Below are 12,230 nucleotides of genomic sequence, written 5' to 3'. Positions count from 1 at the left end.
GCAGCGATACAAAGTAAATTTAGAATACATTTTTCATTCCCACTCGCCTGTTATTTCAAATGAAAAAAAGAGCTCGCACATCCAGCCGCGCTCGACCAAATTTTCAATTCAATTTCCCTCTTGAATTTTAAAATAAACACGTCGCCCTCCCTCACCCTCGACCGACGTTCGATAAATTCGCCAGCTATTCAAATTAATTCAGTTGATGCTCCGCGATAACGAGCCACGCGCGAATATTCCCCGGTAATGTCGAATAATACGGCGACAAAAAGGAGAACCAACCTGCGTGACGGGATCCTTCATGATGAGTACGTCGGTGACGGTGCCAAACATGCCGAAGTACTCTCGAAGCTTCTCGCTGCTCGTCTGCCATGAGAGTCCACCAACGAAGAGCTTTCCCGGCGCCGGATCGCTACTGTTCGGAGTACTGCGTCCGGAGCTGCTCGAGTGACTGCCATTTATCGGCACCAGGTTGTTGTGAAACTCGTGCTCGATGCTCGCCGTGCCGTTCGCCGCTGCGGCTGCGGCCGCTGCTGCGGCTGCTGCTGCCGCCTCCATACCCGCGCTAAAACATTTATCCGATCGTTGCAGTATCATCTCAACTCCCTTAATTTCGATAATGCTTATGCTAATCGCTGCTTTGCTTTTCCTATCGCTACTGTAGGTTGCTGATATTTCTTTTTCAGACGCTGCCGCTTTGGGCGATCATCTTCGTGACCCTATCAGCGGTGCCTATCGTAGCGTGGCATCGAACTTTCTTCACCACGATAGACGTTCGGTAAGACTTGTCGTACGCCCGCTCTCGTTCCTATTCTACGATTGCCTTCAATTTGGCGCCAGTCATCGCCGCAATTAGGCATTCGAAAGTTACGGAGCGTAACGGCACGAGAGAGCGAGCGAGAGAGAGAGAGAGAGAAGAGAAAAAGTTGAAACAAATGTTTTCCTTGCCTCCCCGTGCAAAGAAATAACAAGGGCTGAAAACTTATAATTGCCTTAAAGTCGCCGCTCGCTCGCGCCTAACGACGCAGATTATCATAACTCAAAGATAAACGTTTGCGTACACGTCGACCTATGTTTTCCAACTTTCCCGCGCCCCGATCTAACGAATTCGTCAAGCTAACTTTGCCCGGCATGACGGCAACGCGGAAATCGGGTGCCCTATGAAATCAGAGCGAAAAAAGCGCGCGGCTCGGATAATACGGCATATCGGTCGTTGGGTTTGCCGCTCTCGCCTCGAGGAAATATAAGCATAACACCGCTGGCCGTGGCCGCGCGGAAGAATGCCACGCTGCCACACATACGCGCGATTTATCCCTCGACACACATACGTCCCCGGAAAGTCCTCATCGCGTCGTCGTCTACGGCGAGTCGCGCGCGTTATAGAGAGAGAGAGAGAGAGAGAGAGAGAGAGAGAGAGAGAGAGAGAGAGAGAGAGAGAGAGAGAGAGAGAGAGCCCCTCTCATCCCCCAAAATCGATACTCTTCTCTCCCTTTCTCGCGTGCCCCTCGCGTACGTAACCCCCAAAGGAAAGCTTGGGGACTGTATAGGCGCGGGAACGTGAGCGCGGAGAAAAAACGTTGGCTCTCTCGCTCTCCTAATCAATGGCGCGTCCGCGTTCAGCTACATGTGCGCTGTATTGGTTGCAGGTTGGGCGGCAGTCTGCCGCGCTGGGAGATACCCTCGAAGCCTCAGTTCTTCGACCTGCGAAATCCGCGCAACCTCAAGGTGAGAGTCACACGCACGCCCGTCCACGGCCTACGCTCGGAAGCTCAGCTAGGCCTGCCCCCCCCCCCCTCATCTTCCTCCTCCTTTCGGCCTTCCGCCCCGCAATCAAGAGGGGGAGAGAGAAACAATGGGGGGCAGAGAGCCCTACCCATATGCGAGGCTCGCGCCGCCGGTACAAAGTACGCGAAGAATCGCTGGCGCGGTGCCTTCCACCTCCGTGTGCCGGAGGAGGCAGGCAGGACGAGGGTGGCGCTGGAGCGCGCAGTCGCGGCGATCAATATGCGGGGCCTAGGGGGTTGCGCTTTCTCTCTCTCTCTCTTTCTCTCGCTCCGGCTCCGCGCGCGCCGCCGCACTGCCTCGGCGGCCGCTCGTCGCTAGTCCTTGCGCGAGCGTCCGACCGGACGCACCACAACCGCAGCGGCTCCCGCTCGCTCGGCCAGTTTCTCTCGTCTCGCTCGAGCTTTCGCGAGTGTGACTCGTAGTACGTCAGCGGCAGCGGCCATCCCCGCAGCGACCCTCGACCAGCTACAGCTCCTCAAGCGCGAAGTCGGGAATATTGTCCTGTCACAGCAGTACGTCTTTAGCTAAAGTTACTGGTGTGTCGGGACATTGTCCTCGACTCACGCTCGCTCAACGCACAGGGAGCAGCGGCGGTGGTGACCACCACGGACAGATGATAAACACGCAAAGTCGATAAAGGCGCGGTCCTCCACCTCCTGCCTCCTCCTCCTCCTCCTTCTCCTCCTCCCTTTTTCGGTGTGGGGCGGAGGCTGATGTGAGCTGGCTGGCATAGCGTGCGATGCGAGAGAAAGAGAACAAGAGAGGGAGCCAGAGAGAGAGAGAGAGAGAGAGAGAGAGAGAGAGAGAGAGAGAGAGAGAGAGAGAGAGAGAGAGAGAGAGAGAGCTGGAGGTTAGAATTACAGCCGTCGACGTCGCAAGAGAGCGAGCGAGAGAGAGAGAGAGAGTACGAACGCAAAGCTTTCCGATCGATCGCGAAGCGCACAGCCGACCGACATCGTCTACTAGTATCGATTAGCTTCCGCGAGTGATAAACAACGCCGCCGCCGTCGTCATAAGGGTTCGTCTCCTCGTCGGACTATCTGCGCGCGCGGAATAGCTAGTCGATCGCGAGCCAAGCTTTCGCGGATTAATTGTGTTATAATAATCTCCGTCACGGAGCTCGCAGTGGAGGCTGCTACTGCTGCCGCCGGCAGTCGTTCGACGTGAGGGGTGCGCGCGTGCGCGGGGGGTGGCCACAGAGAGCACACACAAGTCAGTCGTCGTCGTGCGGGTCACCGCGCTCAGATGTCGACAGCGTCCCTCTCTTCTCTCTCTCTCTCTCTCTCTCTCTCTCTCTCTCTCTCTCTCTCACTCTCTCTCTCACTCTTTCCATATATATCTATATATATATACACACATCCGACCAACCCCCAGTAGCTCTCACTGCCGCGATGGCAGTGGCAATGACAACGACCGTGCTGCTGCTGCAAGTGTGCTAACTTTGTGTGTTGTGTATATGACAGGACCATCTAGCAAAGGGTGTACAATGCCAGGGTAACGTGCAGATGATGAATTGACAATTGATAGAGATGTTTCGGTTTTTTTCTTTTCTTTTTCTTTCGATTCGTTGTTTAGTTGAAAATTTTTTTTTCCCTATTGTATATATATATATTGATTGAATCTAACCGACGTACCTATGATTATTATCTTCACCGTAGCTATTTAAGTATCTTATTTTTATATATATATACATAATCTTGTCAATATGCTTCTTTTTATAGGAACACATTGATATAAACCTTTTTTTGTCTGTAGTGTGATAGTCGGTTATATATAGAGTATGATATAGATTGTGTTGATAAAGCCTACACGATAGACTCGCACATTCTTTTTCCAATAAAATACATATATATGTATACGCAATTAAACATGACGCTACATTTTTTTCCCTCGATTACTATTAGTAGCCTAGATTCTAGACAGACCAATCGATGTGCAGCATGTACACGCTCGCAGAGTGTCCTAGACATTCTACCTTTTTGGCCGAATTCTCCCGCCGAGTTCGCATAGATATATATTGCGCCATAGGCTGCACTCATCATCATTATGACGAACCGTAAAATTTGTATAAAATCACTTTTATACAAATTTTTCTTCAATAAATGCGAATCTCACGATAATAGTACTTATTTTTTATTTATCAAATGACTTACCCTCTGAAATATAACACGCTTTCATTCCATTCTAAACCATCAAATATCCCAATTCTAATATTTGTATGTTTAGAGCATGTCCAATATTTGATGGAATATTGATTATTTCCCATAAAACTTTGGCTCACAGATAACAATCCCGCAGAGCTTTCGATAGATTAAAAAAATATCGTGATTATGTCGAATTTCTCGCAAAAAGTTTTTTCATCGATATTTGATTAGTTTAGATTGAAATATCACCATGGTAATTATAGATAATTGAGTGTACTATTTTTGAACGTTCGTTCTAGAATTATACGCTTATGTAGCGCCTTATTATAATGTACCTTAGTACAGTAGCAGCTTAGAAATTATTTAAAAACTAAAATTAATAATGTAATTAACTAATGTGTGACATACATATAAATATTATCGAAATAGAAATAACTGTATCTCCACGCTTTTGATAAGATAGTAATAGGTAAAAATTAGAAGATAATAGTTGCTTGACAGTTGAATTGTTAGCTAGTTGAACAATGAGATGGTATCGGTGGTGAGGTTGCGTGACAATTATTTTTAGGGAAACAACAATGATCTGTCGTTGTCTACTGCTGATAAAGTAGACTGGCAAATCCGTCATATCAGCTGGCAAGCTTACCGACTGGAGATACCAACAGCTGATAATAGAACAGTCTACTTGTGAAGAAGCGTGATGGGACAGAGGCAAAGTAAAATATTGATCTGTCGAAAATAATTGTACGTCTGCCAGTCCAACAATCTAGCTAAATAGCACGATGCGACAGTAAATCACGATAAGTAGAGAGCTTGATAAAATCTGGTTGATGTACCGAAGCAGAGCGAATGAAACGTTAATTAAAGTCAAATAATGGATAGCTAAGCCTCGCGCAGATTATGTATTCGCGCGTTCGATCGATATCCTAAATAAAATAGTCCAGAACAGTCTCGAATGCTGCTCCAGCGGAGGAGATGGGGCAGGGACCGTGCAGGGATGGCGGAGTAGAGGAGGATAATGTCGGCTGCAAAAACGCAAATGATCGATTCGCAAGTGCGCACGTGCGCTGAAAATCCGCAACGCGAAGCCCAGACTGCCGGTCAATAGCAGCACAGAGTACAGAATAGTCATGGGAAACGTTATTACAAACGCTAACGAGTATTTCGTGTGAGAATCGGCCAGCACTGGGTGTGCAATATGCAAGTTCTCGCCGCTCTTTCTGTGCGAGAGCGTCGTTACGAAACCGCACGGGTATCAATTCGATACCCTAATAGAAATTTGATTACCGGCTGGAGGGGGAGATGGAATTAAGCCGATTACAGGTCGAGCTGAAACCTTTAACGCGACACCGGACGATTGTGTCTTTGAAACGAAGGATCGTCGTACGCAGCAAGTCAAGTCGTATAGTTTGCTTGAAATCTAATTCTCTAATGCTTTGGCCGTCGCAATATCCCAGATTACAACCTAGTACTGGCTATTCTTTGGGATTCTGCTTTTCTCCTTCTTTGATTTCGGCTTCTTCTTTTTTAGCGCGCGCAGTTCCTACACGACACGGATAGACTATTGGGAGTATTGCTATAAGAGGCGATTTTAAGTGGTGCGCATCGAATTGTTGAGAACTAAGAGATTCTTCGACTAGGCTAACTGGGTGGTATCCAAAACTCAGAATAGTTCGAATGCATCGCGTTCGAATCGGTTGATAGATGGATCTGCATTCTGAGCTTCGTCATGCCACTCGTCTCTGAATTTCTCTGGCATACAACATTGATGAAAGAAAAAAAAAACGAAGGCAAAGATCACTCATGGTTTATATATATATACATACATACATACACACACACACACACACACACACACACACACACGCGCGCGCGCACACACACGCACACACACACACACACACACACACACACACACACATAATATAGGAAAATACAGAAAGCAGTGATAAAGTAAAGAAATAACAATGTAATGAACGGTGAGAAACAAAAAAATAAAAGGAACTTTATTTCATTCGATTGCTCGGTTATCATTGGAATGTTTTCTGTGAGTGTTGGTTAAGAGACAGAGAGATGGCAAACATTACCTTGGCTTTAGCTCTCGTAGGATGTGCTTTCGTTCGTTCGTCCTCTGACGGACGTCATAGACATTTGTGGCCGACACTGTCGTGTGCGTTAACGAGTCGACGCTCTCGCTCTGATTTTCTCTGACTTTCAGAAAGCGAGAGACACAGAGAGAACAGGCTTATCGCCATGATACTGCCGGGGACGACGAGCATTCAGTATGCGTGCTTTTCTTTTTTTTCGTTTAACCCCCATCGTCCCCACGGCCGCAGTTGTGTTCCCTTCCTAACAAACAGGACCAAGCTACTCGACATTGGCCCTTCCGGCTCCTGCGCCCTCTCGAGATCCTACGAAACACCATTAGAAGGAGCACAAAAAGACAATTTTTTTACGATTTATTCAGTTACGTTTTTTTACTTTACTCATTTAATTTTTTTCATGGTGATAATGGAGTGAGATAGATACGTAATGGAAAAAAAAAAACAAAAGAGATTAAAAACAGAAACATTGTTACATACGAAACTGCAAGCTATAATAGAAAGAAACGCGAAATCAACTCACTGCACTGGTTAATTACATTTTACTGTGTGAATAAATATATAAATGCGATCAAACAACTCAACAAAATAATATATATATATATATGTATCTCGCTTTTAATCATCGTGCATTGTCAATAAGTGTTAAGTAAATAATGTTTACGTTCGCTCAATATGGTTACCATCAAATCTAACGATAAATATATTTAATAATTACGACAAATCTTTTATACCGCTTTGTACATGTATATACATAAGTGAGATAAAATAAACAAAATAAGTGTTAAAAAACACCTTGACTATATAAGAGAAAATTTGCTATATAAATGGACAGGGCTTGTCGTTACGAGATAGTGAGAGAAAGACAGAGGAACAAATATATATAATGCTACGGTAGTAGTTTGGTCTTTCACGATTAGCATGGTTGGAAAAATCTTTCGCTCGAGTACGAATAAACAACACGAGTAGTATAATTCTCTCGCGCACTGTGTACTGTGAAGAACAAAAAAAAAAGAAAAAGAAAACCATAAATAAAAAGCCTAGACTAACTCAACTACACTCTCGCCCTTCTTTACACGCCTGCTTATAAGGCTTCTTTCGTTTCCCTCTACCATCCTTCTCGCTCTTTTTTCCTCTCTCCTTCCCTTCCTCCCTTCCTCCCGTCCTCCCACCCTTCTCGTTCTCTCTCTCTCTCTCTATCTCTCTCTCGGTTTCTCCTCGAAGCGTCGTGTTGTTTTACAATCTGGGAGCTTTTTGCGAACGTTTTACGAGAGAACCGCAGCAGAGCAACGCAGCAAGCATCGAAAATTGCAAATTCATACTGGTTTTTCTGTACGTGACAGGCAGCAAAATTGCCCGAGCCGTAAACAGAGTACTTTCACGTAGCGCAGTCTATTGCTCGAGATTTATCCCGTTGACGTTCAATTGGCGCTTAGATAATCCGTCGGCACGCGATGATGGAGAGCGACTGAGCGAGAGAGAGAGGGGGGGGGGGGGAGGAGGGACAGACGGACAGAAGAAAAAAGACCACAGAGGACCACATAATTGGACACAATATGTTACGTGGCTACATGTGTATATAGATATAGACAGATAGCTGTCCTACGGAAAACCTACTTTGACGTATACGTAGTACAAGCAGAGCATGCTAACGCTGTTATATATATATAGACGTAAATATATATAAATTTTCTCTGGACGTTCCTAACCGACTAGTAAAAGGAGTTAAAGAGTTGCAGGGTGGGAGGCAAGAAAACTTTACTTCAGCAAGACTCGTTAATATGTATGCATGTATCGATATGTTACGAACGAGGATATATTATATAGATACGATTGGCCAATACTCAATGATGTGTCCGCAAATATGAATATACCAACTTTGCAAACAACGGAGCACCACTGACATTGTTAGAATTGTCCATCTAGCTAACGGAAGATAACAGAGAGTTGGTATACACAAACGCAAGGTACACAGCTCACCGGCACATTGTACGTGATGTTTGTACACACGTAAGGCGTGCAACAGTCTCCAAGTATTGCAAGCTAATCAACCATTATACGGTAGTTACTACGTGTTATTAAGCCACGGTTGACAACACGCAATTTACTGCGCTCGCGCTTATCAACATGTCCATTCCGACTTATATCGCATGCGTTTGTTCGTGCTGCATCCGTCGAGCCCGCGCGGGCTAACGCTAACGTTTTACTAAGTCTTCAACGGCTCAAACGCCTCTCAAGATTGCTAACTTCGGACGCACGAAACACTTTGTTTTAGGCTGCTGCCCTTGCTAAGGAAACTCGGGCAAGTCGAACGGACTCGTATTGTTTGCGCGCTCACGACGATCGTTTGGATCTACAACGAATTCACGACTGATATCAGCTTCTCGTAACGCTCTATCCAGACGGCTATACGTTTGCAGGGATTAAGACTTACTGCTTTTCGAGGAATGCAGCTCACATACACATTCAGACAAACACACCCAGCAACGAAAGAACAATCTCCGCGGTACTTTCTTTTTCTCGTCAGAAAAACAAAGGGGCTTTTTTTAAGGCACGACGTAAAAATCGGGCCACGTAAAAAAATTCCAAGGAGCAGGTCAAATAATTTGTTAAGGCGAGGGAACCGTAAAGTTTATCGACTATGGTTTACCTAAGGAATTGCACTTTTGTCCGGTGAAAATTCAATGCAACTGCGAAACGATTGACAATGTGTATCCCGGGGGAGTGAAAGAGAGACAGGGATGCCTCGCTGTAAGAAGATTTAGAGAGAGAGAGAGAGAGAGAGAGAGAGTGAGAGAGAGAGAGAGAGAGAGAGAGAGAGAGAGAGAGAGAGAGAGAGAGAGAGAGAGAGAGAGAGAGAGAGCCAGCGTGGTACGGTTTTCCAGACGATCGATAATGAATAAAAGAAGACGACGCGCCGATTCGCCTCGGAGATGGCCCCGCGGGTTCACCACCCTCGTGCCCCCGTCTGTTGCCGCGTTATCGTGACGAAGCATCGCGCGCGCGCGCCGAATTTTCCGTCGGAGACGCAGCCAGCCAGCGCGGGATCGATCGGCGTTTCCCTACCCGCTCCAATAATATGCCCGCGCTCCGCGTCGCGGCGGTCCGGCGAAATTGTATTTCCGGGCCGATTACGTTTTTGCCGCCGCGGCCTCCGCGCGAGTTAATTCGTCCGGCGATAAGACGACGAAGCCCCGGGCAAGCCGCTCCTCCGCCGCGATAGATTTACCTGCGAGCGACGCTTGCGAGGCTTTAACCTTGCTTTGGCTTCTAACTGGCTAATTCGATTACTCGGGCCGCTCGCGTAAAGTGCATTATTTCCCGAAGCCCCGACGAGCGCCAGAGCCACGCGCTTCTTCCTTTTTCTTTTTTTCCTCCGTCTTTCTATTTTCGGAGCACGCCGCTGAAGTAATCGATGAGAGGGATGGAGTGGCAGAGGGAGGTCACACAGAAGCTCCGGGCGTAAGCCGCTTATATACTAGGCTGCTTCTCGCCGTCGCGGCGGTGACAAGTTCGACGCATCCCTAATCGCAGCGCCGGCATAGCGGCTTAGCGTATTTGATGGGCCGTTAGCGCGAGCGAGCGGAGAGAGCCTCTTAGGCGCCCGCTTGATTATTGAATGAGGCCGCGCCAGGTTTGGTCGATCGCGGAGAATCAGCGTTTCACCTGGCGGCGAGTCTCGGTCCCGCGCCCCCCGCCCCCCTCCGACCGATCGACCGGCCTTTGACAATTGAAACGAAGCCGAGGCGCGCCCGCGACGCACTCACGACCGGCGCGCGCGTTTCATGTCGAATCGAGAGCAAACCGTCGCGCCAGGCGAACTTTCTAATTCGTACCAAAAGTACGGCTCGCGAGGCGGTTCGACGCGGAGGCGGGCGAGCGCAGCCAACAATGCGAGCGCCGAGCGTGCCCGTGTAACTCGATGGAAAGGGCCCGTGGAGCGTGGCGGCAAGTTCGACCGGCGAGTTAACGGCTGCGTTGCGTTTGCGTTGCAGTTCGCGAAGACGTACGACTGGAAGCCGACGATCCACTTGGACAACCGCTACCGGCTGATGCGCGGCGAGCCGATGCTGGACGCCGAGGGCAACGTCACCGACGAGATCGGCGAGGACGAGACCGGCCACGAGTTCGTCGTGTAAGCCAAGACGAGGCGACCGCGACCCACCGTAATTTGAATAGGCCGTCGTTGGATCGTGTTGCCGGCTTTTCTTGCGTAACTCTACTCCGAAACCCGCTGCGGCCGCTTCCTCAGCCTTGCAGCGCGCATTTTTCCCCCCTTCTCGATTGTCATGTACGCGGCGACGCGGCTGTCGTTCCGCTGCTTCGTTCATCAATAAATCACCACTGTGTCACTTCCTTGTAAAAATCTGGATTACTGGCGCACGAAATCTCAGCGATCTTACTAAGAGATAACGAAACGAAAAAAAAACAAGGAGCTCCTGAATCAATTACGTCGACTGTCACACGCGGTTGCTCACGAAAACAAAATACGAAAAAAAAGGAAAAAAACAAAAGAGCGAGGCCACGGGAACGCATTAGTGGTTCAATTGGAAGAAGCGTTCCTCGCGTCGTCGCGCGCAATGACCTCGACTTTGAGCGAACCGCGCGAAAAACCTTGCGCCGGGAAAGAGAAAGAGTCGGCCGACCTTGGCGAGGTTCGGCTCGCGAAGGGCCCCGATGTGGTGGCGAGGAGGTAAAAGCACGTGCGATCTCGGCACATCGAGCAGCGGCGCAGTTCCTCGAACTTCTCGCGGATCTCCCTCCTCCTCCTCCTCCTCATTCCGGTGCACGCCTCTAAACTTCCTTTCCCGCTCGCGCCTCGGAATACTCCTTTGTTTCGTTCTTCTCTCTCTCTCTCTCTCTCTCTCTCCCTCTTGCTCTTGGTTTTTTCGACGCGTGCTCGCGCGAGGCGAGGAGCCATTATGTAGCTGAGTCAACAGGCTCGGCGTCAATCAACTCCGATTAATCTACGGGTTATGCCGTACGAAAAGGAAAGGATGTACGCGATAACGCCTATGCCTCTCTCCTACTCTATCAACCCCCTTCACCTACCCCGCCGCATCCCAATCCGCCCATTGTGCGGGAACAATGACGCCGAACTTTCACGCGCGCGGAATCCTACAGAAAAAAAAAAAAAAAAGACAAACAGGAACGAGCGAGTTCTCGACATTCGTGGCTGGGCATTCGACGAGAGACGCGAGTGACCGGGAGTCGGTCTTCTCCTTCTGTGCTTGCACGCCATCCATCGTCGTGACGCTAACCACGCGCCGCCCAGTCGGACTACAACGAGCGTCTTCACAGAGACTAAGGCTCGGCTGTCTCGCTCGCTCTCTTTGTCCGCGTCGCTCCTAGCAACGATACTCGCTTTCGAGAATTTTCCCCTTCGATTGCCCATTGTCGCGCGCGCACGACCCCTTCCCCCACCCCGTTCTCGCCCGCGCCGCCCCGAAAATCGTGTATTTTATTGCGTGGACACGTGCGTGCAGCAGCCTCCTTTATGCCCAATCCGATGAAAGAGTTTAGTGTTCGATAGCGAGCTAGTTTCTCTGGCTGAGGTCACGGGAAAAAGAGTATATACCTCTCGAAATACTGCGTAGCCAGAGAGAGCGGCGTGGGTATGATTTACGCGAGCACGCTATGACGTCATTCTCAGCTGCTGCTGCTGCTGCTGCTGTTGCTACTGCCACTGCCAGTGAGTGAAAGAGAGAGAGAGAGTGAGAGAGAGAGAGAGAGAGAGAGAGGTGTAATTATGAATTTCTCGGTCGTTGAAATTCGTGCACAAGATGTGGATCACGCGACTGCCTCTTTTCCTCTTTATTTCTTTCAATTGCTGGTAGCGTGTGCTCGCTTTTCGAATGACGCCGCCGCGCATAGCTGCGGGAATTCAATTCGGCCGCAAGATACCACGAAATATTCCGTTTGATCGGTGTACTTTTCGAAAGCGCGCTGATAAAGGATCCTCGGATACGCAGCGCACTCCCTTGGTGCCGCAAACGCCTAACGGGCAAATAACGAGTCTCCGCAGAATAGAACGAACGAAAGACGTAACAACATCATGTTGTCTTTTCTCCTTTGACTCGCACGCGCGCGCGCCAATAAAAGTTAAACGGGTCGAAATCAATTCTAGCCTCGGGAGCGCGCGAAAACAAAAACAATGCGCGAAGCAAGCAACGGCCGAGACTGGAAAGTGTTACGTAAG

At 48.7% G+C, this 12,230-nt stretch overlaps 1 protein-coding gene across 6 annotated transcripts in view; it reads right to left on the bottom strand.

Moving 5' to 3' along the window:
* Positions 1–12,230, bottom strand: part of LOC131670753 (RNA-binding protein Musashi homolog 2) — a 55,473-nt gene that overhangs the window by 10,314 nt on the left and 32,929 nt on the right. For 5 of the 6 annotated variants that reach the window (XM_058946641.1, XM_058946643.1, XM_058946644.1 and 2 more), the window contains one exon: positions 283–565. In XM_058946641.1, coding sequence (XP_058802624.1) covers positions 283–565 — 283 coding nt within the window. Of the gene's footprint in view, positions 1–282; positions 566–6,016; positions 6,341–12,230 lie in introns of all 6 variants that reach the window. The other variant, XM_058946645.1, reaches the window with a different exon arrangement.

The sequence above is a fragment of the Phymastichus coffea genome, unplaced genomic scaffold (genome assembly GCF_024137745.1).
Source record: "Phymastichus coffea isolate CEN01 unplaced genomic scaffold, Cenicafe_Pcof_1.1 PCOF00115, whole genome shotgun sequence".
Classification (NCBI taxonomy): domain Eukaryota; kingdom Metazoa; phylum Arthropoda; class Insecta; order Hymenoptera; family Eulophidae; genus Phymastichus; species Phymastichus coffea.
This window is presented reverse-complemented; position numbering and strand designations above follow the sequence as displayed.